This window comes from Salvelinus fontinalis, chromosome 34, assembly GCF_029448725.1.
Source record: "Salvelinus fontinalis isolate EN_2023a chromosome 34, ASM2944872v1, whole genome shotgun sequence".
Lineage (NCBI taxonomy): Eukaryota > Metazoa > Chordata > Actinopteri > Salmoniformes > Salmonidae > Salvelinus > Salvelinus fontinalis.
In genome coordinates, this window is record NC_074698.1 from 26887274 (window position 1) to 26914110 (window position 26837).

General features: G+C 45.2%; 2 protein-coding genes across 6 annotated transcripts in view; both read right to left on the reverse strand.

Moving 5' to 3' along the window:
- Nucleotides 1-12879, reverse strand: part of LOC129833634 (TBC1 domain family member 16-like) — a 28368-nt gene extending 15489 nt beyond the window's left edge. The window contains exons 1-4 of one of the 4 annotated variants that reach the window (XM_055898335.1): nt 12763-12879; nt 6228-6434; nt 5034-5196; nt 4433-4750 (exon numbers count right to left, since the gene is read on the reverse strand). In XM_055898335.1, coding sequence (XP_055754310.1) covers nt 4433-4750; nt 5034-5196; nt 6228-6402 — 656 coding nt within the window. In that variant the 5' untranslated portion in view covers nt 6403-6434; nt 12763-12879. Of the gene's footprint in view, nt 1-4432; nt 4751-5033; nt 5197-6227; nt 6435-7026; nt 7362-10912; nt 12032-12414 lie in introns of those variants that run through there. The other 3 variants (XM_055898334.1, XM_055898336.1, XM_055898337.1) reach the window with 3 other exon arrangements.
- Nucleotides 12880-13968: 1089 nt separating this feature from the next.
- On the reverse strand, nt 13969-25817 carry LOC129833633 (lysosomal alpha-glucosidase-like). Of its 2 annotated transcripts, XM_055898332.1 has the most exons (20): nt 25738-25817; nt 24758-25453; nt 24360-24511; nt 23796-23961; nt 23594-23690; nt 23257-23376; nt 20501-20619; nt 20088-20219; nt 19726-19836; nt 19265-19378; nt 19039-19123; nt 18828-18945; nt 18535-18668; nt 17960-18111; nt 17553-17701; nt 17268-17409; nt 16372-16470; nt 15862-16026; nt 15227-15379; nt 13969-14284 (listed from the first exon to the last, which is right to left on the reverse strand). In XM_055898332.1, the coding sequence occupies exons 1-20, from the start codon at nt 25801-25803 to the stop codon at nt 14219-14221; spliced, it is 3036 nt and encodes a 1011-aa protein (XP_055754307.1). In that variant the 5' UTR covers nt 25804-25817; the 3' UTR covers nt 13969-14218. The 2 variants fall into 2 exon arrangements, with proteins under 2 accessions (XP_055754307.1, XP_055754308.1); XM_055898333.1 differs by lacking the exon at nt 15227-15379.
- Between the last annotated feature and the right edge of the window lie 1020 nt (nt 25818-26837).

The following is a 26837-nucleotide window of genomic DNA, read 5'->3' on the forward strand; positions in this document are numbered from 1 at the left end:
CACGCTGTAGTACGCGTAGATCCAGAGCATCCCAAACATGCTCAGTGTGTGACATGTCTGGTGAGTATGCAGACCATGGAAGAACTGGGACATTTTCAGCTTGCAGGAGTTGTGTCCAGATCCTTGTGACATGGGTAAATAATCATGCTGAAACATGAGGTGATGGCGGTAGATGAATGGCACGACAATGGGCCTTAGGGTCTCGTCATTGTATCTCTGTGCATTCAAAATTGCCATCGATAAAATGTAATTGTGTTTGTTCATAGCTTATGTCTGCCCATACCATAACCACACCATGGGACACTCAGGTCACAACGTTGACATCAGCAAACCACTCGCCTACACGACGCCATCTGACCGTTACAGTTGAAACTGAAATTAATCCATGAAGAGCACACTTCTCCAGCATGCCAGTGGCCATCGAAGGTGAGAATTTGCCCCATGAAGTTGGTGAACTGCAGTCAGGTCAAGCCCCTGGTGAGGATGACCAGCACGCAGATGAGCTTCCCTGAGACGGTTTCTGACAGTTTGTACAGAAATTCTTCGGTTGTGCAAATCCACAGTTTCATCAGCTGTCTGCGTGGCTGGTCTCAGACGATCCCGCAGGTGAAGAAGCCAGATGTGGAGATCCTGGGCTGGCGTGGTTACACGTGGTCTGCGATTATGAAGCCGGTTAGGCTCTGCCAAATTCTCTAAAACAATGTTGGAGGCGGCTTATGGTAGAGAAATAAACATTATCTAGCAACAGCTCTGGTGGACATTCCTGCAGTCAGCATGCCAATTGCATGCTCCCTCAAAACATCTGTAGACTTGTGTTTTGTGAAGAATAAAAATGTCCCCAGCATAAGGTGCACCTGTGTAATGATCATGCTATTTAATCAGCTTCTTTATATGCCACACCTGTCAGGTGGATGGATTATCTTGACAAAGGAGAAATGCTCACCAACAGGGATGTAAACAAATTCGTGCACAACATTTGAGAGAAAAAAGCTTTTTGTTCGTATGGAACATTTCTGAGATCTTATATTTCAGCTCATGAAACAGGGGACCAACACATTACATGTTGCATTCATATTTTTGTTTAGTATAAAAACATCTAATCAAAACTCTGGGGAGGGCAGGGAGAGGAGGAGAGCTAAAAATAGGTTTTATGTTATATAAATATATTACTGTACATTTGCATGGAAATTCACTATCATTTAATTACCTATGTTAAGGATTCTAACAATTGTACAGGGCAGCAAAATACTTGATACATTATGAATTTAAAAGTTTTAAAGATAAAGAAAAATAATAGCAATTTTGTCCTACAGACGCACTACATTCAGTGGTTTAGAATACTGTACTGGAGCCATATAGATGCTGTACTGGAGTCATATACAGTTGAAGACGGAAGTTTACATACACCTTAGCCAAATACATTTAAACTCAGTTTCACAAATCCTGACATTTAATCCTAGTAAAAATTCCCTGTATTAGGTCAGTTAGGATCACCACTTTATTTTAAGAATGTGAAATGTCAGAATAATATGAGAGAATTGTTTATTTCTTTTATTTATTTAATCACATTTCCAGTGGGTCAGACGCTTACATAAACTCAATTATTATTTGGTAGCATTGCCTTTAAATTGTTTAACTTGGATCAAATGTTTTGGGTAGCCTTCCACTTGCTTTCCACAATAAGTTGGGTGAATTTTGGCCCATTCCTCCTGCCAGAGTTGGTTTAACTGAGTCAGGTTTGTAGGTCTCCTTGCTTACACATGCTTTTCCAGTTCTGCCCACACATTTTCTATAGGACTGAAAGTACGTTCATCTCTAGGAGACAGAACGCATCTCCTTCCTGAGCGGTATGACGGCTGCGTGGTCCCATGGTGTTTATACTTGCGTACTATTGTTTGTACAGATGAATGTGGTACCTTCAAGCGTTTTGAAATTGCTCTCAAGGATGAATAAGACTTGTGGAGGTCTACCATTTATTTTCTGAGGTCTTGGCTGATTTCTTTTGATTTTCCCATGATGTCAAGCAAAGAGGCACCGAGTTTGAAGGTAGGCCTTGAAATACATCCACATGTACACCTCCAATTGACTCAAATTGTCAATTAGCCTATCAGAAGCTTCTAAATCCATGACATAATTTTCTTGATAAATCCATGACATAATTTTCTTGAATTTTCCAATCTGTTTAAAGGCACAGTCAACTTAGTGTATGTAAACTTCTGACCCACTGGAATTGTGATACAGTGAATTATAAGTGAAATAATCTGTCTGTAAACAATTGTTGGAAAAATTACTTGTGTCATGCACAAAGTAGATAATCCTAACCGACTTGCCAAACTATAGTTTGTTAACATGAAATTTGTGGAGTGGTTGAAAATGGCATCCTACCTAAGTGTTTGTAAACTTCCGACTTCAACTGTAGATGCTGTACTGGAGCCACTAATAGCTTAACCATATAGATGAGTTTCAAAAGTGTGAAACAATAATAGCATTGTGAACACGTATGCACGCACACACACACACACACACACACACACACGCTACAATACACAGTCTCTCCCACACACCAACATAATGTACTCTCTCGCTTTCTTACACAAGGCCTCTTTCTCCCTCTCCCCACTCACTTTCTTACACACAGATTATTTCTCTCTGCATGATTCCTAGTGACATGTTTCCAGTCCCAGGCCCCTTAACAGTGTCAATTAAAGCTGAGAGCTGTGCTGTTCCAGAGGGGTTGGCTGCTGCCTGTAGGCCCGAACCAGACCACTCTCCATTCCTCTAATCCACCCAGTTGACACACAGCCCAGCACAACAACCCCAGGAGCAGGGAGGAATCAAAGAGAGTTTCACACAGACCCAGGGAGGGAGGGGAGTGAAGAGGGGGAGAGGAAGTACAGGGAGAAAAAAAATGGAGAATGGGTTAAAGAGAAACATTAGCGAAGGATAAAGAGAGAGAGAGAGAGAGCGAGAGAAAGAGTGAAAAAGAGAAAGGAAGAAAAAGAGAAAGAGAGAGGGAGAAGAAGAAAAGGTTAGAGGCAGTGCAAGAGAAAGCTGCAAAGTCACACACTAACTGCACTTACAGTGTTAAATGGACAAACACTTCAAACTCCCTCATCCTGGGCTGTGTTTCTGGCCAAATACCTTTGTGTGGAAACGACCTCTGAGGGATGTATAAAGGAGAATGGCCATAAGGTCAGTACAGCAACATGATAGTGGTTTAGTCCAGATGGTTTAGTTGGTTGGAGCAGAGTGTTGGCAACACCAAGGCTGTCGGTAGAATTCCTGCATGGACCATATAATGAATGTGTGTGCTAACTGCTAACTCCTAACTGCTAACTAAGCTGCTTTAATTGGATTGATTTAGCGAAGGACAATGTGTGTGTTTTGGCCCATGTTGCCAATAAGAACCTACATCTACAGGATATTACCATAACCTTGTAATGATCTGCTTTAACAGCCCTTTCTCTCCCTACAGAGTGCACACATCCAGCCTTGGGAGGCAGTAATAGTTAAGAACAAATTCTCATTTACAGACCTGCCTAGTTAAATAAAGGTTTAATTTAAAAAATGCTGTGTGAAGTGTGAACCTCCCACAATGACAGTAAGAGTACTTATGCTCTTCTCTGTGGCTCCACCATGTGGTAGGTTTGGCCTATTACAACTACCTTGATCTGGTGAGAAATTCTGTCTTGTGAGGTGAGAAACTGGCATTTGGAGTGTGGGTTCAACATTATTCAAGGTTATAGCCTTTAAAAACGGACAACTGTTGCTGCTCTCTCTCACCCTCTTTTTAAAACTTTTTTATAAAGTGGTGGGGAAACGATCAAATTGCCAGTTACCTAAAATATACATTGAATATTTATGCAAATGGTTGCAGGTTCTTGTTGGCATTCAGGCAGTCAGTTTCAAATATGTATTTAACAAGTTGGATGCTTCTCTACCCAAATAATTGGAAAAGCATTTCTGTCATGTGCTTCTATGCTTAAACTATTTCAATATGTCTCCACTGCGAGATAAGACACCAATATTCAGCGTCTGAACCGACAGAGACTGGATTCAATACATACATAAATTATAAATACCATGGAAACTACAGCTCCATTTGTGCCCTACATATCAATAGCTACCTCGCATAGATAATTCACACAAACTCCAACTGATAATAACTTTCATTTTTCTCACCAAAACACCCTATTCGTATCCATGTCAAACACAAGTCACAAACAAATACGTGCACACAACAGACCTGCATTCAAATACGGAAATCTTTGAAATACTTTTAGTATTTGGATTAGCCTGACTTTTTCTATTGGTTTAATGACAACATGCAAACTCAATCAAGCCCTGATAAAGTATTTGAAATTATTAAAATTACAATTTGAACCAAGGTCTGTATTATCCACACACACAAACCCATCCCCTCCCAGCTCACCTGCTCTCATTGTCCAGGAACACAGAGCCGCTGCTCTCAAAGAGGGACTCGCTGACAGGCGACAGGCAGAAGGGTGAGGAGAAGGTGGTGTCCGAGTCCGAGCCCATGGTGCTGTCCCTGCTCACCTCGTCAGCCGACAGCTCACAGGACCCCTCATCCCCCTCATCCCCCCCAGACTGGGACTGCTGCAGCTGGGGACGAGGGGGCTCTATGCTGGCCTCCAGACCCAGGCCCCCTCCATTCCCAGTTCCGTTCCCGATCCTCTCCTCCTCCCGGTCCTCATCTTCCTCCTGGGCAGGAGGGTGTCGGGAGTGGGGCCTGCAGGTAGGATTAACATTACAGTGTCACCGTAAAATATGTTTTTCAGAGGATGAAATTCAGTTAGATAAGACCAGATGGAAATGAAGCACCAGCCGGAAACAGTGTTCACCTAAATTACAAAAGTTCAGGCTCAGTTGTCAGGATACAAGCAGTTATCACAATAAAACTAGTTACTGCAATAAAACCTGTTACCGCGATACAAGCCGTTTTCACGATAACACCAGTTATTGCAATATCACTACCAACAGAAGTCCATTACGTTCCCCTCTCCCCCCTCTACCTGCGGGGCCTGCGCCGAGCGTTCCTGCGGACAGGTGAGCTCTCTGGGGTGATGTATCGCAGTGCCTCCTCGTCCTGTCTCTGGATGCGGGAGTTGGGAACCCAGGTTAGGATCAGAGTGGTTCCCAGGCTCTCATCCTTCTCCATGTGCACACACAGGTACCCTGAGGAGAGAAGGGAGTCATGAGAGAGATGGAGAAACATGGCCGCAAACACACAGGAACACAGACATGTGGACAAGAACGCAAACAAGAACACACACACTCACCCCGATGAGATCATATCATCAGAGGTTGAGACAGGTTGAGAAAGAGAGGACACACACAAGAAAACACAAGCAACGAAGTCACCTGAGAAGATCACACTATAAGAGAAAAGGATGCCTGAACCAAGTCAGTTCTCCTCAGGACAAAACCTTCTTCCCATGAACCAGAAGTCAGATAGATAGATATACCAAACCTGGAGTCAATCTGACTTATGGTTCATGGGAAAAAGATTTTGGCCTGAGAACTATAATAGATTAGACATCTATAACCTTAATAAGTTGATACACAAACATACTGTCCATAGCTAACATACCATACCATGATGGAAGAGGTGGCAAAGCAGTGGCATACTGTACGTGGAAACATTACTAGGTATGACACAAAACAAGTGAGACAGAGGAAATAACATGAAAAGAAGGTAAGGAGATCTGACTCGTGAACAAACAAGGAAATGCAGAGACGAAAGACAATGAACCATACAGTCTCATATCTCTCAGGTGAGAGTTCATCTGTACATGGCGGAAAAGAGAGAGACACTATAGGACACACTGGGAAGAGAAGAACAGCAGAGGAATAGGTGAACGCTATAGTCATAGCTGGGGCCTGTTCAGGAGGATGTAATGTTACAGAACATTCAGATAGAAATGTATGGTGTAGAACAAATAAGATTGTTGGTCAGATAGAATAGGGAATCGCGTTAGTACTATTCATTACATGTCTGTGATGTTCAGAATAGTTCAGCTCACTGAATACACCCCAGGGTTGTATGTATTAGGCACCAAATGCAAGAAAACGGACTGAAACAAGAATGGACTGCCTGAACTTGTCCGATAAGAAATGCTCTTCTCCATTGCATAGACGTTCGCTACGGTGTGCCCTAATGAATAGGACCCTTATGTAGGGGACTCTTAGACAGCTATATACTGTACCTGGATGGTGTTCGGGCAGGCCCGGCAGGGGCTCGGCAGGGTGCACACACACATTGTTCTTGGAGAAGATGATCTCTCCGTCCAAGCCATTCCGTGACCCCGCCGACCCTGGGTTAAAGGTCAGGAGGTCCGAGGCCTTGGAGGAGGCGCGTCGCAAGAGCCGACCGAGAGACATCTACACCGACACCAGGACTCTGCGCCCATCCTCTGGGGTGGGGGGAGGAGGAAAGGTGAGAGAGGGGGACAGGGATGGAGAGAGACAGAATCAGGTCAGAATGGAGGACTAGTGTTTTACAGTATGACATTTGCCTATTCAAATTAACAAATCATATATACAGTGCCTTCGGAAAGTATTCAGACCCCTTGACTTTTTATCCATTTTGTTACGTTACAGCCTTATTCTAAAATGTATTAAATTGTTTTTTCCCCCTCATCAATCTATACACAATACCCCATAATGACAAAGCAAAAACAGAATTTTATAAATGTTAGCTAATTTATTAAAAATAAAAACTGAAATATCACATTTACATATTCCTTAATTCCATTATTTTACCTTTAGGTTGTGCATATTGTGTGTATTGTTGGGAATTGTTAGATATTACTGCACTGTTGGATCTAGAAACACAAGCATTTCGCTACACCCGCAATAACATCTGCTAAACATGTGTGTGACAAATACAATTTGATTTGATTTACATAAGTTTTCAGAACCTTTACTAAGAACTTCGTTGAAGCACCTTAGGCAGCGATCACAGCCTCAATTCTTCTTGGGTATGACGCTACAAACTTGACATACCTATATTTGGGGAGATTCTCCCATGCGTTGTTTTGGCTGTACGCTTAAGGTCGTTGTCCTGTTGGATGGTGAACCCTTGCCCCAGTTGGAGGTCCTGAGCAGGTTCTCATCTAGGATCTCTGTGTACTTTGCTCCGTTCATCTTTCCCTCGTTCCAAACTAGTCTCCCAGTCCCTGCCACTGAAAAACATCCCCACAGCATGATGCTGCCACCACCATGCTTCACCGTAGGGATGGTGCCAGGTTTCCTCCAGACGTGACGCTTGACATTCATGCCAAAGAGTTCAATCTTGGTTTCATCAGACCAGAGAATCTTGATTTTTTGTATGAAAAGAAACAAATAGAGCTAAGCACAGGCAAGATCCTAGAGGAAAACCTGGTTCAGCCTGCTTTCCAACAGACACAAGTTCACTTTTCAGCAGGACAATATCTTAAAACACAAGGTCAAATATACAATGGAGTTGCTTACCAAGACGATATTGAATGTTTCAATTTAGCCTAGTTACAGTTTTGACTCAAATTTACTTCAAAATCTATGGCAAGAATTGAAAATGGCTGTCTAGCAATGATCAACAACCAACTTGACAGAGCTTGAAGAATTTTTTAAAGAATAATGTGCAAATATTGTACAATCCAGGTGTGCAAAGCTCTTAAAATGTCCTAACATTTCTAAAAACATCTTCTCACGTTGTCATTATTATCGTGTGTAGATGGGTGTGAAAAATATTATTTGATTCATTTTTCATTCAGGCTATAACATAAATCGAGGGGTGTGAATACTTTGTGAAGGCAACGTATATAATCATTATACAATCTAACACGGCAAAGCTAACTCTCTTACAGTTTGAGTTTTCATTTAAAGGCCGTGACAGACATTTGTGCTCAAGTTACACTGTGATGTTTGTATAGTATTAGTGTGTTCTTACCCCGACAAGTCAACCCTGGCATGCAACAAAGATTCACAGTTAGTGTTTCCCTATGCCACGTCAACTATCTTGACTCACACACTTGGCTCTGTTAGTGTAGGCGTGTGTGTGCAAGTGTGTCCCCCACCTTGAATAAACATACACACACACACTACACAAACCTGGTCAATCATTCCATGTGAAATCCTAGGCTGTTATTAGGAGCAAACAGATGTCAGCATCTATGGCTATTCTCAACATGTCACACAACTGTGCACTATGACTAGTCTCACGTGCCAGACTCATAGCTTTCACAGTGGCTGATGAAAGAGACTACACTATGACTGGTCTCACATGCCAGACTCATAGCCTTCACAGACTCATAGCTTTCACAGTGGCTGATGAAAGAGACTACACTATGACTGGTCTCACATGCCAGACTCATAGCTTTCACAGACTCATAGCTTTCACAGCGGATGATGAAAGAGACTACACTATGACTGGTCTCACGTGCCAAACTCATAGCTTTCACAGCGGCTGATGAAAGAGACTACACTATGACTGGTCTCACGTGCCAAACTCATAGCTTTCACAGCGGCTGATGAGAGACTACACTATGACTGGTCTCACGTGCCAGACTCATAGCTTTCACAGCGGCTGATGAAAGAGACTACACTATGACTGGTCTCACGTGCCAGACTCATAGCTATCACAGCGGATGATGAAAGAGACTACACTATGAATGGTCTCACGTGACAGACTCATAGCTTTCACAGCGGATGATGAAAGAGACTACACTATGACTGGTCTCATGTGCCAAACTCATAGCTTTCACAGACTCATAGCTTTCACAGCGGATGATGAAAGAGACTACACTATGACTGGTCTCACGTGCCAGACTCATAGCTTTCACAGCGGATGATGAAAGAGACTACACTATGACTGGTCTCACGTGCCAGACTCATAGCTTTCACAGCGGATGATGAAAGAGACTACACTATGACTGGTCTCACGTGACAGACTCATAGCTTTCACAGCGGCTGATGAAAGAGACTACACTATGACTGGTCTCACGTGCCAGACTCATAGCTTTCACAGACTCATAGCTTTCATAGCGGATGATGAAAGAGACTACACTATGACTGGTCTCATGTGCCAGACTCATAGCTTTCACAGCGGATGATGAAAGAGACTACCCAAGGACTGTAAACAAAATAATTTTGCTGTTCACTCCAGTCAATCTTTCTGCTATGACTGGAATTGGCCACTAGCGCTACTGGCATATCAGTGTTACTCCATAGTGTGTAAGTTCCTCTGTGCGACCCTATGATAATGTAGCCCAGTTCGCTATCACTACAGTCTATGACATGGAACACATTCCCAGTGCCCCACTACTCCTGAATGTGTGGAATGTTCCCTCCTTGTCCTCTTCCTCAGAACCCTGCGTCATGACCTGTGACCCAAATGGCACCCTATCCCCTATATGGTGCACTACTTTAGTCCAGAGCCCTATGTGCCGAGGTAGAAAGTACTGCGCTACATAGAGAATAGAGTGCCATTTGGGAGGTAGCCATGTTTACCTCCTCTGATTAACTCTATGCCCCTGACTTCCTGTTGACAGGGCTCCAGGGTGACGTTTCCCCTCTGTAAAGATTTAGGATCAGCTTCCCCTCTCCCACTTCTAACCATTTGTGGAGGAAATGCAAAACTGACACAAGATCAGCATCTACGGGTAACTTCCTACTGGCTTATCAGGACTCGGACAGGAAGTCTTCTGCCCTGGAATCCAGGCAAGGCCAGTGAGTATGTACTGAAGCCTGGTCCCAGATATGTTTGTGCCATCTTGCCAACTGCTATGGTCTTTGGACTGACAATGATCATAGGAATTGGCAGGACAGCACAAAAAGACCGGGTACCAGGGCCTCTCTGGGTTCACCATCAGGCTCTGTCGCAACCGGCCGCGACCGGGGGGTCCATGGGGCGACGCACAATTGGGCTAGTGTCGTCCGGGTTAGGGAGGGTTTGGCCGGTAGGGATTTTCCTTGTCTCATCGCGCTCCAGCGACTCCTGTGGTGGGCCGGGCGCAGTGCGCGCTAACCAAGGGAGCCGGGTGCACGGTGTTTCCTCCGACACATTGGTGCGGCTGGCTTCCGAGTTGGAGGCGCGCTGTGTTAAAGAAGCAGTGCGGCTTGGTTGGGTTGTGCTTCGGAGGACGCATGACTTTCGACCTTCGTCTCTCCCGAACACCAATACGGGAGATGTAGCGATGAGACAAGATAGTAATTACTAGCGATTGGATACCACGAAAAATTGGGGAGAAAAGGGGAGAAAAATAAATAATATTTAAAAAAAGACCGGGTACCAGGCTAGGGAGAGTGAGTGAGGTTCCTAGGAATGCAACAAATGTACTCATTTGGCCAGGTAACACTTTACAATGATTACGTTTCTCTTTTAGGCTACCTTTCTTAGAACACTGCATGTACACACTATACTTCAGTACTACAACCATCCTAAAAGCCCTCTGGCCATAGCGCTGAGCTGCTCACACGGACATTTGCATGGTAACTGCTTACAGAACAAAGCCAATCCATTGAATCCACTTGCAAATGAGCAGTAGTAAACCAGGCTGAACTCACTATACCAGGTGTTCAGTGTCAACCATACCCCTCTGGACCTTCCATCCATACCTCAGCAGATTAAAGCTACATCTCATAGTCCATTGTTCTCCTTCTGGTCACCCCAGACAACAGCTACCCCAACCAGTTGATAGACAGTGGAGATCTCCACCAAAACAGGGAAGTTAGAGGTTATTTGGTGGTAAAACAGCTATAACCAGTTCTCTGTGTGTGTATCCATAGCCTGAGGTTATTCTGGTCGGTATGATAGCAGCAGGGCGAGAAGAGGTCAGAGTGTGATATGATTCCATATTCAGCATATGACTAAGCAGGGAGCCTGACTGATATAGCACAATGCTCTCATCACCTCAGTGTGTGTTCACACATTGCCTTGTCTCCTCCACTTCAGCCTCGGTCACCTCACACTGGTCCTACTGTAGCATTCCAACAATGGAGACAGCTTTCCAAAGAAGGTGTGACTCTCCTGTGAGTGTGAAGTCTGCAGTCGGTCATCATTTTATCTGCAGCCATTCATCTCATTTAGTATTCATCTCCTTCTGCCTTGCTGTATGGAGTTGTTTTGTTCAGAAACACTTCAAACAAAAGGATTTTCTGAGACAACTAAACGTTCCCCAACGAGATTACAGAGCGAGTGTATCAGCACAGTATCCCACTGTGTCCTGCCAGCCTCAATGATTATACAGGCAGAGGATTTCAGTGCCTCAGATCAGTGGGTCCTAGTTCACCCACTGTGTCCTGCCAGCCTCAATGACTATACAGGCAGAGGATTCCAGTGCCTCAGATCAGTGGGTCCTAGTTCACCCACTGTGTCCTGCCAGCCTCAATGACTATACAGGCAGAGGATTCCAGTGCCTCAGATCAGTGGGTCCTAGTTCACCTCCGGGCCACGCTAACAAACTTGTCAGGCTGCTGACATTTGAATAGAGGAGGCTTCCATAATTACCTGCCTATCCTGTTCATCTGGATTGTGACACCAAACCACTGCCTGGGGGGCAGCTAAAAGACTTTAAATAACCACATGCACTCAGTGAGTTGCAATCCCTCAGGCTGACTCACTTCCATGAGCAAAGAGTCAATAGACTATGTATCAGACACAGACAGAGCAATATGTATTCTGTTTACATTAGACCTAGTAAAGTAGAGCTTGAATGGAAGTAGCCTAGGTGAGACAACTCGAATGGGAGCTGAAAATTGTTGGTTTAGCCCACCTTCCCAAATCACATTCACAAGGCATAGGCCTATAATTTGACCCTGTTATAGCTATAAACAGATAGATATGAAGTCAATGAGATAGCTATATGGAAATTATAGCTGTAGGCTATCAATAGCCTACGCGACATAGTAACAGATGAGTATCCTCAAGAGTGGCGTGCAGTCCGTGATGACGAGGCTACGTCAACTATTGACACATTGTATCAATGACAGGCAACATCCATTTGACAGGAGAGGATGAAACAGCAGGATTCTCGCTGCCGCACCATTATTTTTCACGGGCCCGGTCCTTCTCCTGCCTCTCCGACATTGCTATCGGTTTGGCCGGGCAGGGATTGTATCTGTAGTTAAGCCTACCATCACGAATACATATTTTAGTCTAGTTGGCTGGCCTATGTCCTCAAATTTCTCCCCATCACATGCAGTGCACATCCCGACCAACCCGCATAGTTCGCCAAAGGAATAGCCTAGCTTGGGAAATAAGGGGGTCGTGTAGGCTACAACAGCATAACCTTATCCATAATAAACGAGGTCGTTTGATTCCTTCTCGGTCATCGGTGTACACCTGTGCGAGCAGAGGACTTAATAAATAAATGCACACTCAAAAACACAGGCGATGCGGTCTTGCTTTCTCACCCTCTGTCCCACACGAGACTACTGTCTTTGCCGCTCATCCATTCCGAAGCGATGTTTATGGTGGTTGTATCCGTGTAGTTTGAGGTCACGTCTTCGGTATTTTGTTACGCGGTGTGAGTGTTTGTATCCGTGCGGTCTTTCTCTACCGCACGCAGAGCTGCTATGTTTCTCTAACCCAACCCCCAAATTCCTCTGCTTCCGGGATGGCAGACTGGATAAAGGCTGCTTCTGTGAATGCACGGACCAGGCAACTATTAGGATCACCTTACATTTGGAAGTATGTTTGTCTTATTAGCAAAAGCAAATGATCGTCAACACATCACAATGATACATCTAAGTAAGGCTAACCTTTTATCATAGTATGACGTTTTAGAGGTCAATGCCGAAAGCTTCACTGCAGTTGGCTGATCCCGAACTCACATGAGCATCATCAGGACTAGGAGCTGGAGTCGGAGCAGCATGACGCGGATCTCAGATGTCCCGCTGGAACTCTTATATATGGCAGGTAAACCACGAGCAGCAAGGACAATGAGCAGTCATTTAAACAATAAACAGCACATCTCAAAATGACTATTTCAAAACAAGGTATTTGAGGCCAATGTTTTAAACAATAACAAAAAAGAATTTAAAACATAAGCTAACATAACCATACTACAGGTATGATATTTTGTACAATTCAGAATTGTTTACAATATGTAACTGTATTGAGCTTAACTGCACTGAGTTATAAGGCAGATGTTCCAGATGGGAAGACTATTTTTATTTAACTAGGCAAGTCAGTTAAGAACAAATTCTTATTTACAATGACGGCCTACCCTGGCCAAACCCGGACGACGCTGGGCCAATTGTGCGCTGCCCTATGGGACTCCCAATCACGACCGGAAGTGATACAGCCTGGAATCGAACCATGGTCTGTAGTAGCACTGAGAAGCAGTGCATTAGACCGCCCTCGGGACTATGAAGTAGATTAAGAAAGAGATAATTGACTGCACATTCAAACACTGAGTGGTGACAGCTCACTAATAGGAGAACATGAGAAACAATGCTTAGCTTAGGGGAAACAAACCCAGAGCTATCAATTGCCTTTAATGGTAACAATGTGGCAATATCACTGGAAGTAATTTGGTGAGACTTAACACAGAGCCTACCATCATACTAGAAGAGTACAGAATGGGCATATTCTGGTCAATTTTAGATTCATATTCAATTAATTCAAACAATTGTGTAGAGCCAATGCTGTCCTCCTCAGCACAAGATTTATCAATCAATCAAATGTTATTTATAGAGAACATTTCTTACAGGTGATGCATTTCAAAAGTGCTTAACAAATAAAATAAAAGGTTAGAAAGATAAAAAACAGATTTATATATTCTTAGAGACAAATTAAAATAGTAAAACAACAATACATTTCGGCCTAGTGTTCTAGAATGACCACAATATTGTATCTCACACCACTGTCTCAGCAACTCACCTGAGATAATGTCATGTAATCACTCATCTGCAACAACAAGGAAATGGAGAGATATCTGATAGAGCTTTAACCCACACAGTTCACTCAGTTCACATCATTTTATTGAAAATACAGTTGATTATAAAAACATGATTTCCAAAAATTCTTCAGTGTAGTCTGTCCATTCAGAAACCCAGGAGTCTATTAGAGCAATGTCTTACCCAGGGTAGCAGTGATTGAGGGGAAACTTTGGGTGGAGGTTTTTGTCAGAGATGTGCGAGGTCAGGAGTTCCAGAACCACCTGAGAGGCCGTCTACTGGGTCAGAGTCCACTAAGTCATACAGTTCATAAGGCTCACAAGGTCCACAGGACTTCAAACACCTCTGACATGGGCAGGGCCAGGCTGGTCACCGTCAGAACCTAGACAGACACAGAAAGAAAGGATTATAAACAATTGATCAAATTATACCATAGATTAGAATAGAATAGACAGGCAGGCAGAATTAGACTGTTCGTTCTACTATTTCTTAATTCTGAACTCTATAGAGGTAACTCAGCCAGCTACAGCTCACCTTGGTGTCAGTCTGATAAGAGAAATCCCACACTCTATAGAGGTAACTCAGCCAGCTACAGCTCACCTTGGTGTCAGTCCGATAAGAGAAATCACACACTCTATAGAGGTAACTCAGCCAGCTACAGCTCACCTTGGTGTCAGTCCGATAAGAGAAATCCCACACTCTATAGAGGTAACTCAGGCAGCTACAGCTCACCTTGGTGTCAGTCCGATAAGAGAAATCCCACACTCTATAGAGGTAACTCAGCCAGCTACAGCTCACCTTGGTGTCAGTCCGATAAGAGAAATCCCACACTCTATAGAGGTAACTCAGCCAGCTACAGCTCACCTTGGTGTCAGTCCGATAAGAGAAATCCCACACTTTAGAGGTAACTCAGCCAGCTACAGCTCACCTTGGTGTCAGTCCGATAAGAGAAATCACACACTCTATAGAGGTAACTCAGCCAGCTACAGCTCACCTTGGTGTCAGTCTGATAAGAGAAATTCCACACTCTATAGAAGTAACTCAGCCAACTACAGCTCACCTTGGTGTCAGTCCGATAAGAGAAATCCCACACTCTATAGAGGTAACTCAGCCAACTACAGCTCACCTTGGTGTCAGTCCGATAAGAGAAATCCCACACTCTATAGAGGTAACTCAGCCAACTACAGCTCACCTTGGTGTCAGTCCGATAAGAGAAATCCCACACTCTATAGAGGTAACTCAGCCAACTACAGCTCACCTTGGTGTCAGTCCGATAAGAGAAATCCCACACTCTATAGAGGTAACTCAGCCAGCTACAGCTCACCTTGGTGTCAGTCCGATAAGAGAAATCCCACACTTTCTTTCCGTTAGCCCATACATAGCGGGGTGGGGAGGGCACCCCAAACACCCGCACCCCTCCCAGCACCAGCCCGTCCAGCGCCCCGTTCTGACGCAGGGGGTCACTCACCACCTGGGACTGGATCAAATGAAAACCGTATTGATCCCCACTGGCAAACACACACATGTATAGTACCACAATACATTAGATATTACAGTTAGGTCTACTGTTTACAGGATGGCAGGGAAAGAGTATGTCTTCTATCCTGATTGGATTGGACCTGGATCTCAATCTTGAGAGCATTGCTAGAAATATACTGTACTGCAGAAACATCCAAATCACCCGAGATAATTCTCTGATCTCCATCCTCTCTTTAAAGTCCATTTAGGGCCCTACGTTTTTCCTACCCAGATACCTTGAAGTAGGACAAACAAAAGGTGTGATGGGTCCGCACTCAAAAAGATGTTGCATAAAACATACTACTAATTTAAAAATATATATATGTTCACTGCATCAGGGATAGCCTTTAAGTGGGCTATAATTAGGGCCCAGAGTTTTCCTTGGTTAGGTCATGTGATCAGGAAAAACTCAGGACCCTATGTGACCTCTACATCTCCTACCTGTCCAGCGATGAAGATAACATAGGAGTAGTCTCCTCTCTGGAAGGTGTCCAGACTGTCCCCGTCGTCCCAGAACAGGTCACCCCAGGCCCAGCCCCCAGCAGACAGCGCCACCATCAGGAGGAAAGGGTTACTGCGAGAAGCTGAGGTAGTCAGGCCTGGCTCCTGTATCTCAGTTAGAGGGGGTTTGAGGGGATTTTTCATTGAAATATATAATATAATTACTGATTAAGACAGGCAACAGGTTTTACACAAACTCATACAAGCTTCAAAACAAAATTGTCAGAGACTATTTCAATTTAGGTTTTATCACAGTTTCACAAAGGAATTGTGGGTGTCTTGTTCTATGACAAATAACTTGAATTGATTTCATGATATGAGAGTTTGGCAGCTCATTCACCTCCTCCACCATCAGTATGTAACACCCACAATATGGGCCTAAGATGAAGCTTTGTCACACGATGAAACAACAGCCAACCAAATTCTATTGTGTCCAGAGGACACACACACCTGCTGTGGGATGATGTGTCCCTCTCTCACATGGACATTGATGGTGTCCAGAGGGGCTGGGAGGAGCAGGTACTGTCCCTTACTGTAGAACGGCTGGCCCTAGGGAGGAAGGGATGAAAGAGGTGACCACTGAAATATGGTTCTAGTATACACAGTACAACAGTATTACAGATCTTTGTCTGGTCCTAAAGTAAGCCTACAAGACCCTAAGAAAGGCTCACACAGATGGATTTTTATCAATTTATGTCTGTTAACGACAGAAAAGATGGTCTTGGTCTCCAAGGAATCCCTTTAAGCAGTTGCGAACTAATAGCAGTGACATTATGAAAGGCCTATAGAAATACACTGAGTATACAAAACATTAGGATCACCTGCTCATTCCATGCCATGGACTGATTGAGGTGAAATCTATTATCCCCTGTTGTCACCTGTTAAATCCACTTCAATCAGTGTAGATGAAGGGGAGGAGACAAGTTATAGAAGGATTTTTAAACCTTGAGACAATTGAGACATGGATTGTGTATGTATGCCATTCAAAGGGTGAATGGGCAAGACAAAATATTTAAGTGCCTCTGAACGGGGTATGGTAGTAGGTGCCAGGCGCACCAGTTTGTGTCAAGAACTGCAACGCTGCTGGGCTTTCAATAGTTTCCCGTATGTATCAAGAATGGTCCACTGCCCAAAGGACATCCAGCCAACTTGACACAACTGTGGGAAGCATTAGAGTCAACATGGTCCAGCATCCCTGTGGAAGGCTTTCGACACCTTGTAGAGTTCGTGCCCCAAAGAATTGAGGCTGTTCTGAGGGTGAAAGAGGTCCAACTCAATATTAGGAAGGTGTTCGTAACGTTTTGTACGCTCAGTGTATAACTGTATTGAATCTAGGAGCTATTTACATTGTGCAGACTGTACCAAGTCCCCGGGGGGAGGTAGGCAGCCAGCTCCACTGCCCCCTGCTCTAACACTGGGCTGACGAGCAGAGAACTCCCCCACAGGAACTGTCTGTCTATGGTCTGGCAGTTAGGGTCCGAGGGGAACCTGGGAGAGATGGACAGAGAGGGAGGGCCAGAGAACAGTATCAACACAGTAAATAAGATGTGTTACAATAGTATCCAAATGTTGAAGAGAGAGAAGGGAAGAGTGGACAATGGCAACTGAAGAAGAGGAGTAGAGGGACGTACTGGAGGAAGAGAGGCGTGGCCACGGTGTCTGCGGAGGTGTGTGCGTGGTAGAAGAGTGTGTAGAGGAACGGCAGGAGAGAGTAACGTAACATCACCGCGCTACGCATGGCTGCCTGGGCCTCCTGACCAAACACATAGGGCTCCTGGGGCTACACACAGAGCTAGAGTTACCTCCATTCATAATACGTGGGACTGATGGACTGTTACATAGACACAGTGAAAAGACACTAGCAGGTCAGCCACCATGGTAAATAGGAAAACATTGTCACTTGGTTACATAGAGACAGTGAAAAGATATTAGCAGGTCAGGAAAAAATTGTGGTAAATTCCTATCCAACTGAGTTAACTGTAAAGACCATAAAACCACCCACCCACACACACACACACACACACGCAGCACCACTCACAGCGTTGGGCTTGTCGTTGTGGTTCCTCATGAAGGGGTAGAAGGCTCCAAGCTGGGTCCAGCGTACACACAGCTCCTCTGTGGTGTCCCCCCCGAACCCACACACATCCGCCCCCACCAGGGGCACTCCAAACAGGCCAAACAGCAGCACCGCTGGGGGGGTGGAGGGACAGATGGATATTGAACATATTAATTCCCTTTATTCATTATTACTGTATTCATTATTTAATTTTGATGTCAGGCAGTCAGAGGCATCTATCTGTAATTGCTAGCTACATACAGTCAAATAAATTGGTTCCATTACAAGTCTGGGTATTTTTCTGTTCAAACCCCTCATTCATGTCCATAGATAACTACCACTGAAAAGACTCCAACTCTGTCTAGGCACTCTTTTAACTAAAGACAATAGAGACAAACCGCTGAGTAAGAGCACACTGCAACATGTACTGTCTGGATGGTGCATCAGTACCATTAATACTCTGATGGCTAAAACACACAGGGCTTGTGAATGGCTTTGGCAATCTCGTTGAGAATAGGAAAGGCTTGGAACGGAGATGGGAATGTCTTTCCCCTCACCAGGGATGGAGTATCTGAGCTGCTCCCAGTCGCTCCTCACGTCTCCCGTCCAGACTCCGGAGAAACGGCCGATGCCAGGGAAGGAGGAGCGGGACAGCACGAAGGGTCGCGACCCCCGGACCTTCACCAGGGCACTGAGAGAGTCAAAGGCTATAACTGATCTTCCAACTACAGTTACAAATGTGTAATGTAGACAAGATAAATCAAATCTGCTTCATTCAAACAAGCAGAAGTAAAAGTGCCAACAGTCTCAGGATAAGTGAGACACTGATCCCTGTAGTGCTGTGTCTGACCTGTGGGTGGCGCTAGCCTCCGTCAGCCCATAGAGGTTATGCAGGTTGTAGTGAGTGGACAGGTTCTGCTGAGCTGACATGCAGAGTGTACCAGTGTTCAGCTGTCCTCCAACCACCCCTGCATGTGTGTATGGAGACAGAATGGAAATTAATGAATGAACCTCCATTGATTTTATATAGACAGGAAACTACTCAGCTGCAGTACACTCACGTGGCACGTAGGGGGGGCTATCCAAATCACTGTCTGGACACCCTTCCACAGAGCCCTGCACAAAACTGGCTGGTTCATTCATATCCTGAGAACAGAGGAACAAGAGTATGCTGGATAGCCTGGATGATGCAAGCTTGTTAGTGCAAATATAGAATACAATACAATACAATAGAATAGGGGATGATTTCAGCCCTCTACGAGACACTTCTATCTGAGACACACTCACAATCCACAGGCCATCTAGCGGGACTCTGGAGTGGAACTCCTGGATGCAGTCCTCCCACCAGCTCTGTGTCTCTGGGTTGGTGAAGTCAGGGAACGCTGTCGGACCAGGCCACACCTGGACACAGAGGAAGAAGAGTGAGGAACCGAACATGCATACCTTTCCACATAACACACACACACACACACACACACACACACACACACACACACACACACACACACACACACACACACACACACACACACACACACACACACACACACACACACACACACACACACACACAGCTTCAAGAGGGTTTTTTGTTTAGTGTAACCTTGCTTTTCAGAGGACACATTACTTGAATACACAATGTTATCAAGCAGATAAAAAATATGTTATTTCCAAACTATTCAGAGTATATGTAGCCCAGTTTACAGTGGGTCTCCAGATAGAGGAGAAGTGAGAGTTTTAGGCCTGACCTTCCCTATGAGTGTCTGTCCTGTAGAGTTCCTGATGAAGACCCCTCTCCGCTGACCCTCATCAAAGGGTGGGTAAGTACCAGGGGGGCTGGTGCTGCTGATCCCAGGGTCCTGGGAAAGAAAACAAACAGGAAAGATGCTTCTAAAATAAATGGCAGTAATGCTTTTGCTGCCATCTTGTGGATTGAGAAGGAAAGTTTCCTTGACTTGTACCTTCCAATACTGCACATTTAACAATTTAATCACAACGCAGACTGTTATTTAGAATCAAAAATGACATTGAACCACTATTTCAACCTAATATGAGTTATTAGTGTGCTAATGTGTCCCACATGTTGTGAGGGTTGAGGCCTCTCTCTTACCAGGATGAGAATGTACTTCATGCCCTTCTGATGGAACTCCTTCACCATGTCTGGCAGGTCCACAAAGCGCTGGGGGTCAAAGGTGAACACCCGACGCTTGTCTGCGTAATCCAGGTCATTCCACTGCACGTCCTGACCAAAACCAAAAGCAGTTGAACTAAAGAATGCAGTGAGTGTTTCCATGAGTTGTGAACCCTCAGTGGCATGATAACACTGTACTTGAGAACGCAAACATCCAATTAGCATTAGCATGGAGAAAACCCATTGTAGCATGATAATACTGTAATGAGTATTCTCCATGCTAATCTGCTAATCCAATGTTGATGCTCATTCAATGTTAGCATTACCCAATAGTTGTCAACCCAAGTAATAATACTGTACTACAATACAAGTGTTTTCTCCAGCATCTTTACCAGGGGGAAGTTGGCGTTGTACATGCGTCGCACCACCTCTCGGGTTGCGTTGGTGGACCGGTAACCCCAGCGACACAGGTGGAACCCCAGTGACCAATAAGGAGGCATCATAGGGTACCCTGGGGGAGGAAGACGGGGTAAACATTAGCTATGACGGAAGAGTCACAACCATTCAGCATTGTTCACACCCTCTTAAGCCGTAGCCCCACCCATCTCTTTAATGAAAGATTAAGATTTAAAGTGGTAAAAGTAGTAGTCTACAATAATGAAACATTCCAGGTAAACAGAACGTGTCCAGATAAAAAATATTTTATAAATATTGATTGACTCTTACGCAGACACACTTAATTGATGGGTCATGTGAAAGAAATGCTATAACCCCAGCCACATCTTGCCAGGATGGGTCTCTATAGAAGGTGTAAACGGTACAGCCAAATGGTACCTTTCATAGTAGCAATATCAGAAAGTGCCAAAATAAATAAAATAATATACAGTATGTACAAGAACAATATCAATAACAATATCAGTGATAGATGAGGTAGTTATATGCATACAATCAGGGGTAAAGTGGCTGAGCAGCAGGATAAATAAATAATAGTAGCAGGAGTCATTTGAATAGAGGCACTGCAGATAGTGCTGATGGTCTGTCTGAACCACACATGAACAAGGGAATCTATATTTATTTGGAGAGCCTGTTTCTGTCCTGCCCTTGACTTTGGTGCAGGGCATGTGATGCCCATAGCCTCTTCGTCAGCAAAAATCGCTGATCTTCTCAAAAACATATGTTTGTCTAGCTGTGTCCAGGTGGTGCTTGTACAGGCAGACCATCCATGGGAGGAAGAATGTCAGCATTGCGCAGCAACAGAGTCCGAACGCTCCTTGGCGACAACAACACCAGGCTCACCAGTCCGAACGCTCCTTGGCGACAACACCAGGCTCACCAGTCCGAACGCTCCTTGGTGACAACACCACCAGGCTCACCAGTCCGAACGCTCCTTGGTGACAACAACACCAGGCTCACCAGTCCGAACGCTCCTTGGCGACAACACCAGGCTCACCAGTCCGAACGCTCCTTGGCGACAACACCACCAGGCTCACCAGTCCGAACGCTCCTTGGCGACAACACCACCAGGCTCACCAGTCCGAACGCTCCTTGGTGACAACAACACCAGGCTCACCAGTCCGAACGCTCCTTGGTGACAACAACACCAGGCTCACCAGTCCGAACGCTCCTTGGCGACAACAACACCAGGCTCACCAGTCCGAACGCTCCTTGGCGACAACAACACCAGGCTCACCAGTCCGAACGCTCCTTGGCGACAACAACACCAGGCTCACCAGTCCGAACGCTCCTTGGCGACAACAACACCAGACTCACCAGTCCGAAGGCTCCTTGGCGACAACAACACCAGGCTCACCAGTCCGAACGCTCCTTGGCGACAACAACACCAGACTCACCAGTCCGAAGGCTCCTTGGCGACAACAACACCAGGCTCACCAGTCCGAACGCTCCTTGGCGACAACAACACCAGGCTCACCAGTCCGAACGCTCCTTGGCGACAACAACACCAGGCTCACCAGTCCGAACGCTCCTTGGCGACAACAACACCAGGCTCACCAGTCCGAACGCTCCTTTGCGACAACAACACCAGGCTCACCAGTCCGAACGCTCCTTGGCGACAACAACACCAGGCTCACCAGTCCGAACGCTCCTTGGCGACAACAACACCAGGCTCACCAGTCCGAACGCTCCTTGGCGACAACAACACCAGGCTCACCAGTCCGAACGCTCCTTGGCGACAACAACACCAGACTCCAGAGCATTGACGCTGTAAAACAGGAAATAACCAAAAAAACGTAGAAGACATCAATTCACCTCCCAAGATTATATAAGAAGAATAACCTCATACAATGCAATGAAAATTATATTCACCTTATTAAGTGCTAGTACTGCTTGAACTGTGGCAGCGGCCTGAAGTACAGAGTCAGGTGTTATTGCCAACCATAGCTTTCCACCAGCACTGTACCATCCTCCAGTCCAAACCAGCTGTGGGATGTTGACCCCTGTCACAGTGCTGTCCTTCACAACGCCAGCAATCTCAGACAAAGTGTTCACTCTGGTCTTTCTGAAGCGCTGCTTGATGAGGCCGAAGCACCAGTCGGGGGCAAAATTGGAGTTGCCTGTGATCAGGAAGTGAAGGTCCAGACTGTGGTGGAGCTTGTGCATGGTCCACCAGGCACAATACCAGAGCACAAACTTGTTCTTCTTTTGGCCACTGCAGTTATTATCACAATTCAGGTCCACACGTGTTTCCCCAACTCCGTAGTTGGTGAAGAAATGGTGCATGTAGTTGATGACTGCACTGCTGCCTTTGCTGAATGACATGCTTTCATCAATCAAGTAGTTGACTTGTTGTGGTATTACTTCACAGCCGACACCAAACAAGCCACACCATATTATGGTGGATAATGCCTATATGGTGGATGGTGCCTAATGGTAGAAAATGTATTCGCTTTCACCAGTCTAGTTCTTACACATAAGTGAAAGGAGATGAAGGAAAGGAGATGAGGAAGCAAGTTCAGACTACTAGGACATTGGGACACAGACAGCCACTAACTTTTCCTTAGCTATGACCAAAAAGGAATTTGTTGTGACCCACCAGTGGCCCGACCCACCATAGCAACATTGGGATAGGAGACAAGAAAAGGATATTCAGTAACAGGAAGTTACAGCTAAAGGTCATATAACGCCATACCTATAACCTGGAGGTACTGTCTGACAACACTCTGAGGGTCAGGGCCTAGGAAGATGTACAGGTCCAGGATTCCTCCCACAGCCACCCAGGTCAGAGCAGGGCTAGGCTGCAGCACCACCTCTACAGAGAGAAGGAGAGGTCAAACTCAGCTCAATCATGTAAACCTGTATCTTGATACAGTTGAAGTACTGTGCCATGTGAACACAAAATAATTCTGGCCAAAGCTGCTTAGTAGCATGATACATTACAAACTCTACTAGCTCAAACCAAAGCGTTCATATTAGAACAAAACATTTCTGCTTAAGGATATGGTACATGGAGCAACATGCTTTCTTACCCATGGCATTACTGTTGAGCAGGAAGACACCGTGAGCCTGTCCATCCCCCTCCTGCACCATGTAGAACGGATGGGAGCCATAAAGGTTGGCATCGCCCTGCAAGGTGGACAAAGAAGAGACATCTGACTTACTTACCACTCCTGACCATGATTTAAAAAGGAAACAAACGAATGATAATGATGACGATAATGTCAGACTCACGTGGGGCGCCATGTCCCTGTTCCAAAGGGTAAGGGAGGTCCAATTGAGGTCCAGGCTGAGGGGGGTGTAGTGTTCCCCCAGCCCAGACACCAGTGAGGAGGCCAGGGAGGTGGACAGCTGCAGGTACTGGTCAGCATACAGCAGTGGGGCCACCGTAGTGTTCACACTGACAGACAGAAGACAGAGGTGGCATGCTTATGACAGTTGTCAGGACAGAGAGCACCTTATGTCATGCTTATGGCAACTATAAGTAGGGACAGGGGCACCTTATATCATGCTACAAGTAGAAACACAGCGATATAAATCAAATGAAATTGTATTTGTCACATACACATATTTAGCAGAAGTTATTGCGGGTGTAGCGAAATGCTTGTGTTCCTAGCTCCAACAGCGCAGTAGTATCTGCAAGCCAATTTACCCTTTGGGATCTATAAATCCTAACTGATCTTATGTGTTAGGCCTATGACATGGTTACAACAGTTTTATGTCAGGTTTATGAGATCTGATCAATGAACCAGTGCCAGACATATTAGACATAAAGAACAACTGACAATGAATACTCACAGGACATGGCCGTTGGATTTTCGGCGCACTATGAACCCAAAAGGGTCGGGTTGAAACTCAGTGACATATTGGTGGTCCTGGGTGTCAGTGTTACCCCTGGACTGGGCAGTGGATAGAGGAACTTCATATCGCCGGGACGACGGATCCTTCAACTGTCAGGAGAAGAAACGTGTTATGACCCTTACACAATAATGTGGTCCGAGGAGAATGATTCTCGGTGATGAGCGATTGGTTATAATAAAAGTCATGAAAAAGTAATGAGATAAAACATTTAGCAAATACTGTACGCCCGTTTCAGAGGCAACACTTTTAAAAGCAATGTTATTGAGAAAGACAATGGCAATCAAACCCTGTTTGGCAGTAAATATACGAGTGGTTATACAGCCACAGAGACTCACAGTGAGGTGCAGTCGGCCTTCTGTCTCATCCAGGATCTCCAACCGGAGCGTAGAGATATCCCGGGGCAGGTAGGAGGGAGTGGGCCTCATAAGGGTGGCAGCCTGGCCCCTGGAAGTGGGGGTGAGGGGCCCCATCCTGTAGCCGCTGTATGACGGGGGGTAAAAGCACCAAGGGGGTCCTCCAGAGAGGCCTTGTGGTAGGGGGGCATAGCAGCACCCTCTCCCCTGACACTCTGTCTGGCTCAGAACTCGGTCCCGGGCGCAGTCAAAGCGGTTCTCCAGGGCTACCCTCCTACACTCTGCCTCTCTGGGACCACTGGAGCTGGCTGGATGGGGGCCTTCCCACAGCAATCTGTGGCTGGGGGCTGGATGGGAGCTACCCCTCTGGAGGTTCACTATCTCCCTCTCACCGGCCTGTTTTGTTGCTGGATCTTCCTCTAAACCAGGTCTTACTGACAGGTGTATTGGTGTCTCATCTGGTTGTTGTTTGCTAGTTAACTTTATCAGTGACAACTTTTGGTCAGACAGGTAGCTAAGGTGTAAACATGTTATCAAGGCCAGGGTGAGCAGGGCTGAGAGAGACAGGGCAGACAGACAACTAGACAAACCCATGTCCTGTGTCGAGTTGGGACATCTGGGAGGTGGTGGGAAAAACTGTCTGCAAATGCTGACGAGCCCGCATTTCAGTGTAGAAGTCTGAAAAATGAAAATGATATGAAACGGTCGCCTAGGATAATTGGCAACTATGGACGTACTACAACAAATTGTGGACCTACCACTTACGATAGATGTTATTTGTCAGCTGACAGATGTAACGTTGCACAGTCTACACACATTAACAAGGAAGTGTGCAAGCTAGCTAGAACAGACTGTAGCTAGAATTGTATACCTAGTGCATACATAGCTAAATGTTAGCAATGGATATTAGAAAGCGGGTGAAAATTAGAAGATTAAATGTATGCATTTTCCCCAGGACTTACTGAATGTCGCTTGTCCACGCACGTGAAAAGTTGTTGTTGAACTGGACTGAGCAATTTCGACAGCATGCCGCTAGGGACAAATTGGGCGCTGCCTATTGGGCTACCACACAGTGGAAGTAACCTATACTTCGATTATTTGAGTCCATCTATCTAATGCAAAACGTATTGTGTTGTATAACTACCAATACAAACATAATACCAATACAAACATGATCCATTATGCTCCTGTGTTAATTGTGTTAAATGTGAAGTGAACCCATTTCCAATTACTGGGATTTAGAGAATATTGAGGAGGATATTGAGGCACCATGTGAACCACTAGTTTTGAGTGATTCGATTTCGTGAAGCAGGCTCGCATATTAGCACTTCATAATGAATCAGTAGCTACAGTACAGACATCATGTTATCACATTCGGAAAGTATTCAGACCCCTTGGCTTTTTCCACATGTTGTTATTGTAGTGTCTTAGCTCTTATTACTTATTTATATAACAAGAAAGACTCTGAATACAAGAAATTGAACTGGAGCTTCACATTTACTAAAACGAATAACATAGAACAACACTGCGCATGACCAAGGATGCTCCATTCTTACAGGGGACATCAGTAATTAACAGAACATAACATTCCTTCTCTTATACAATCAGAGTTACTTTTACCAAACCACAACTGAAACATTTCCCAGAACTTGTTGTAGTTATTTAGTATCTTTTCATTTGAACTTGAACAGTTAGTTTTTGTTTGTTTGTTTATAAGTCCAGTCTGTCTGGTGGACGGTGCCTTCGTTCTGGGTAGAGCCTAAGATTGTCTGGAGGCTCCTGAACATCCTCAGTGTGTGCTTGTTCCATTATAGCTTCTGCTATAGCAGCACCTTCATCAACACGTTCCCTTCTTTCAGCCTGGGGTCTCTTTTACTGCCCCACCGTCCTCTACAGTTCCCTGTGTGTCACTCTCAGGAGCTCTCTGTGCCTGTTCTCTCTCGATTGTTGTGCTGTTTACCGTGGAATGCATTTGGTTATTGTGACGCCGCTACATTATGTCTGGGCTCACTTGAACCTGGTAAGTTTTGGGTCCCGTTTGTGTATGTGCGGTCCCTCTTGT